Here is a 6,000-nt window from a genome sequence, read left to right as displayed (position 1 = left end):
AATGAATTCTTGCTAACAACCTGAATGAGCCTGAACATAGGTTCTTTCTCAGTCAAGCCTCCAGATGAGAACACAGCCTGCCTGACACCTTGATTGTAGTCTTGTGAGACCCCGAGCAGAGGACCCAGTGAGGTTGACCCACGGAAACCATGAGATGATAAACGTTTGTGTTTTAAGCTGCTAAACTTGTGGTCATCTGTTATGCAGCAATAGACAACAGAGACCACGCTTAGGAATTAGTGGATATGAGGGAGAAAGGAGACCTCTCTGTTTTCCAGGTTTTGTGATCAGGGATAGGGAGAATTCAGTTATTGATTCAAATAGCGGAATCAAGAGTAGAAATCTATTGAGTGGAGGAAGGGGAGATGAAGGCGACTTCTGTCTAAGTGCTGAGTTTGGAGAAAATAAGAGTAGTCACTTATAATTTGGGAGTGGAGTTTGTGTGAGAATTCAAGGCTGATGGAAAATTCGTTCATTATCAGCACAGAGTTGACAACTTAAATCCTCAGAACAAAAGTGTTGTCCCACGAAGGGTGTTCAGAGAAGCAGGAGGATGGGGATTCGTCTCGGGGAGAGGCCACGGGTGGGCCCGGGAGAAGGAAGGCAGAACCAAACCCAGAAGGGCCAAGCTAGGGCAGAGTCAGAGACTTGACGGATTGGCTCTGTTGCTCCGGATAGTCCATTTTCCCTTCAAGGGTAATTGCAGTGCAACCTCTAAGAGGCAGACTCCATTTTACACGTAAGAAAAGTTTAAATACCTGGACCGATACCATACTAACAGTAAGTAAAGGCTGGATTTGAACTCGCGTCTCATATCACAGCCCAAGATCTTTCTGCTACACATTTAATTCATTCTTATCATCCAAGAGAGAATAAAATGAATAAGCGGAGGGCCAGCAGAGAGACTAAGGAAGGGTCCCGGAGGTGCCTGGGAGGCGGAGCAGCAAGGCCACCCGCACGCGCACGCCGCCGCCCTCCTTGCCTGAACACAGGTTTCGCGGGTAGAAGGTGTGCGCAGGCGCGGACACGGGCGCATGCGCGCTCACTCCGGCGAGCCGTACCGGCGGGGGCGGGGATACGCGGTGTGCGCGGCCGGGGGCGGAACGGAGGAGGAGGCGGTGGTGGCTCGGCTGCGGGGTAGGAGTCCGCGGCAGCCTCCGGGTAAGCCAAGCGCCGCGCAGTGCTGAGTTCCCGCACGCCGCGGAGCCATGGAGATCGGCACCGAGATCAGCCGCAAGATCCGGGTGAGGCCCGTGCCGGGCGGGGGTGGGAAGCCAGGTCTCGGCAAGCGGGCGGTTGTCAGGAGTAACGGGGACCTTGGGCCCGGGTGGACGCCGCGGCCTGGCCGCCGCTGGACGCTCCTGGCGGGCTGCAGCTCCTCCTTGTCCAGGCCGCCTTGGGCCTGGGGACATTTGCGGCCTCAGAGCAGGGCTGCGGCTGAAGTAGCCGCCGGGAAACGGAAGGACAGGCTCAGGCCTGGCGGGAGCCACCCCTGCGGCGCAGGGCGCCGCTTTGGATCCGCTGCGGGAGGTGGCGGGAGGTGGGCGCCGCGGGACCGGAGCGGGAGTGGGGTGCGGGGTGGGGGTGGTGGTGCAGGCGAGGCTCCTCCCCGCCCCCACCCGGGGGACCTGGAGGTGCGCGCACCAGTGAAGTGGCCTCAGCGCTGCAGAATCCGGTCTTGTTTTCCTAGAGCCGCCTTTCTCACATGCTCGTTTGCTCTTTTTCTCTCAGAGTGCCATTAAGGGGAAATTGCAAGAGTTAGGAGCCTATGTTGGTAAGTGTATTTTGAGTTGTTAGTTTCATAGAATTTAGAGTTTGCAGCTAATTGAATTTTAGTGAATGCATATTTCTCACCGTACTTTGGACATTGGGAGAGACTCCCTTCTACCGTCTTCAAATCTTATACTCCCTGGTTACTTCTTTATCATCTTTTTGCAACCTTGTTTTTTTTCTCCCAAACCTCCTTCTGTTATGGTGTTTTGAAATTTAGTTTCCTCCATTAAGGCTCTGTCACATTTTACATAATGTTTGAGCGAATTTTATTTTATGTTTTTCCTATTCTCTCTCATTTTAAATTCTAGGGACGGGTCTCACTACGTTGCCCAGGCCTTCACTCCTGGTCTCAAGCAATTATCTGACCTCAGCCTCCCTAGGTACTGGGAGTGCGGGGATTACTGGTGTGAACCACCATGCCTGTTTAAAGTTTACTATTCTTGTAACTTTCCTCTTGACATTTGTTTTTAGAACTCTGATTTTGGATATGCTTTTTGATGCTTTCTGGCATTGGCTTCTGTAATGGTTCAGTGAATTTTATTTTCCGATCTCTATGTTTTCCCTCTTTCTCTCTTTGAAACAGTAAGGCGGCGTTTTCCTTCTCTTTATTCTTTTATAATTTGAGTGTTTACTCTGGGTCAGGTACTGTGCTTAACTGTTGTATGTGTATTAACTCAGGATAATCCCTATGAGAAGACTGGAAGGTAAGTGGCAGTATCCTAGACTGTGTAAACAAGGAAACTGAGGCTTTGCCTACTTGAGCAAGGTTTTATGGTTTGCCCCCAAAGCTGATGCCTTCTATAACAATAATAGCTACCACTTAAGACAGTGATTCTCAAAGTGTGGGAGACTCCAAGGGTCTCTGAAGTCAAAACTGTTTTCATATTAATACTGAGATGGTATGTGCTGTTTTTCACTGCATTGATGTTTGGATTGTGTAAAACTAATGGTTGATAAAGTTTTATCAACCATTTTATCAACTGGTCAACATAGTAACACCATAATGAAATCATATTCAAATCACTCCCCCCTTATAGTTTTTTTTTTTTTTAAGCTAATTATACTTAAAATGTCATTGATGAAGATGTGAAGTCCAGGGTTTACAAAATGTTTTTTATCTTCTTAGTATTCTGTGTGAGGAAATAGAAATGCTCATAAAACACTTTTATTGTGTACTGAAATATGGTTAAGGAAAATCATTTGAGTTGAGAATTAAGCTAGCCACCTCTTTCAGGGAACATCATTTTTAACTTCAAAGTACTGACAAACTGGTTACGTACACTAGGATATTTGGCAGATATTTACTTGAAAGTGAGCAAAGAACCCGTAGTCTTTGTTGCCAATCACATGTGAGCTTTCAAATGAAAATTAGAATTTTGGAAAATCTGAGTCTGCCTCCATGAACTCGACAGCTTCCCAGTACTTAAAAAATTTCTGATTAAGTAAATGGTGATTTAAAAAAATTTTATTCTTATTATTTTTTGAGATGAAATTTCACTCGTTACCCAGGCTGGAGTGCAGTGGCGTGATCTTGGCCACTGCTACCTCTGCCTCCCAGGTTCAAGCGATTCTTTTGCCTCAGCCTCCCAAGTAACTGGGATTACAGGCACCCACCACTACGCCCAGCTAATTTTTTGTATTTTTAGTAGAGACAGGGTTTCACCATGTTGGCCAGGCTCGTCTCAAACTCCCAACCTTGTGATTTGCCCGCCTCAGCCTCCCAAAGTTCTGGAATTGCAGGCGTGCGCGCCTGGCCAACTCAATGGTGATATTAAAAAATAATTATTTTCTATTACATAATGAAATATATCAACGTGCCAGTGGTTTTTGTAGCTAAGTGAACCAATATTTTCTAAATAACGAATGCATAATGTTACAAAACTGTGCATGGATTTAAGATTTATTTAAACTGTAGGGTGGGTCAGTGGATTTCTGTGCAACAGTTCAAAAAGGTCATTGATGTATTTGACATTCCACATTGCTTTAATGTTTAATAAGCTACCACTTGTTTAGTTTTGGTGTAATGTCACAGAAAAATATCCACCTTATGTGAAAAAACTATCAGAATACCCCTTTTTCAACTGCATATCTGTGAGACCAGATTTTTTCACATTCTTCATTCGTAAGGACATAGAACAAGATATATAAAAATGCGAAACAAGGCCAGTCTTTGCAGTAACTTTTTTTTTCTCTTTTCTTTTCTTTTCTTTTTTTTGAGACAGGGTCTCACTCTGTGGTTCGGGCTGGGTGCAGTGGTGCAATGCACTTGGTTCACTGTGCATCTTGGTTCACTGCAACCTCCACCTCCCAGGTTCAAGCGATTCTCTTGCCTCAGCCTCCTGAGTAGCTGGGATTACAGGCACCCACCACCACCCCCAGCTAATTTTTGTGTTTTTAGTAGAGACAGTGTTTCACCATGTTGGCCAGGCTGATCTCCAACTTCTGACCTCAGGTGGTCCACCTGCCTCGGCCTCCCAGAGTGCTGGAATTACTGGCATGAGCCACCGTGCCTCATCTATATATTTTTTTGGAAAATTTAATAAAAATAATGTTACTTATGTTAATATTATTGGGTTTGTGATTAACATGTGATGGATGTATTATTTAATGAATAAATACTTTTTAATTAAAAATGATCAGTTCTAATTTTGAACACAGTAAATAATAGATAGAACCTGCATAAACCAGAGAAGGGGCCCAAGACCAGTTTGAGAACTGGTAATTTATGGAGTACTTACCACCATTTGCTGGGCACTTTCATAAATGATTTGTTGTCAGGATTGTTGTAAGACTAACAGGAGAGAATTGAGGCTCAGAGAAAATGAAGCTGAACCAAGATTTATTTATTATTTTATTCTCTCAACACTTGAACTGCATTTTTTATATTTTTCTTTGAAACAAAAAAAGTACTTCTGAAATGAACCTTTCTGCCTGCGTAGAAATACTACAAGTATTTAAGGTATTAAAGAAATTTGGCACCACACGGTGGTTCGCGCCTGTAATCTCAGCACTTTGGGAGGCCGAGGTGGGTGGATCACTTGAGTTCAGGAGTTCGAGACCAGCCTAGCCAACATGCTGAAACCCCGTCTCTACTAAAAATACAAAAATTAGCTGGGCGTGGTGGCACATGCCTGTAATCCCAGCTACTCGGGGGCTGAGGCAGGAGAATCGCTTGAACCCATGAGGCAGAGGTTGCAGTGAGCCAAGATGGTGCCACTGCACTCTAGCCTGGGAGACAGAGCGAGACTGTCTCAAAAGAAAAAAAAAAGAAATCTAATGGAGTTTTGGGGGGCAGAGATTAGAGTTCCTGATAACAGCTTTTGCTTCCTTATCTTCTTATTGAGGTTTTTTGTTTTATTTTGTTGTTGTTTTAAATCCTAGACCTCAGTCTCATAATCATTGTAGGATTACCAAGGGAAGGGTGTTTTTTGGTTTCTTTTTTTTTTTTTCCCCGAGACAGAGTCTTGCTCTGTTGCCCAGGCTGGAGTGCAGTGGTGCTGTCTCAGCTCACAGCAAGCTCTGCCTCCCGGGTTCACGCCATTCTCCTGCCTCAGCTTCCCGAGTAGCTGGGACTACAGGCCCCCGCCACCACACCCAGCTAATTTTTTATATTTTTAGTAGAAACAGGGTTTCACTGTGTTAGCCATGATGGTCTCGACCTCCTGCCCTCGTGATCCGTTTGCCTTGGCCTCCCAAAGTGCTGGGATTACAGGCGTGAGCCACTGTGCCTGGCCTTTTTTTTTTTTTTTTTTTAAATCCTAGACCTCACCCTTATAATCATTGTAGGATTACCACCGTGAGGGTAAAACAGTGCGTTGAGTTGACATTATTTAATGTCAAAATTGAGTTTTTTAAATGATGTGGAGCTTTTGGGTCTATTTATTTGATACTGCTACAAGTTTGTTACCCTGAGTAATTGAAACCTGCCTTTAGCAAGGGTAAATATGTTCACTTGAGAAATGAGTGTTGTCTTGAAACAATGTAAATTAAAACTAAACAAAATTCAATTCTTTTTCTTGGGAAATGTTCATATATTTCCTGGAAGCTTCTTTGAAATTAGTAAACATTATTAAAAAGATTCAAGGAAGTGAATGCATGCTCAAGTTTGACCCTATAATTCAGAATGTCTAGTTTTGTAAGTATCAGTTATTCTTAATTTCCATCCTTCTAGTAATTGAAATACCTGTGGAATGAAGAGAAAAAAATTAAAGCTAAGCCGTCTTGTCC

At 44.3% G+C, this 6,000-nt stretch overlaps 1 protein-coding gene across 11 annotated transcripts in view; it reads left to right on the top strand.

Annotated features, from left to right (window-relative positions):
- The first annotated feature begins 983 nt into the window (after positions 1-983).
- ZC3H14 (zinc finger CCCH-type containing 14) overlaps positions 984-6,000 on the top strand; it is a 47,698-nt gene continuing 42,681 nt past the window's right edge. For 8 of the 11 annotated variants that reach the window (XM_050798540.1, XM_050798534.1, XM_050798538.1 and 5 more), the window contains exons 1-2: positions 1,063-1,244; positions 1,732-1,774. In XM_050798540.1, the coding sequence (XP_050654497.1) occupies positions 1,209-1,244; positions 1,732-1,774 (79 nt within the window). In that variant the 5' untranslated portion in view covers positions 1,063-1,208. Of the gene's footprint in view, positions 1,245-1,731; positions 1,775-6,000 lie in introns of all 11 variants that reach the window. The other 3 variants (XM_050798539.1, XM_050798529.1, XM_050798537.1) reach the window with 2 other exon arrangements.

The sequence above is a fragment of the Macaca thibetana genome, chromosome 7 (genome assembly GCF_024542745.1).
Source record: "Macaca thibetana thibetana isolate TM-01 chromosome 7, ASM2454274v1, whole genome shotgun sequence".
Classification (NCBI taxonomy): Eukaryota; Metazoa; Chordata; class Mammalia; order Primates; family Cercopithecidae; genus Macaca; species Macaca thibetana.
The sequence above is the reverse complement of the archived record's forward strand: the minus strand, read 5'-3'. Positions and strand labels throughout refer to the sequence as shown.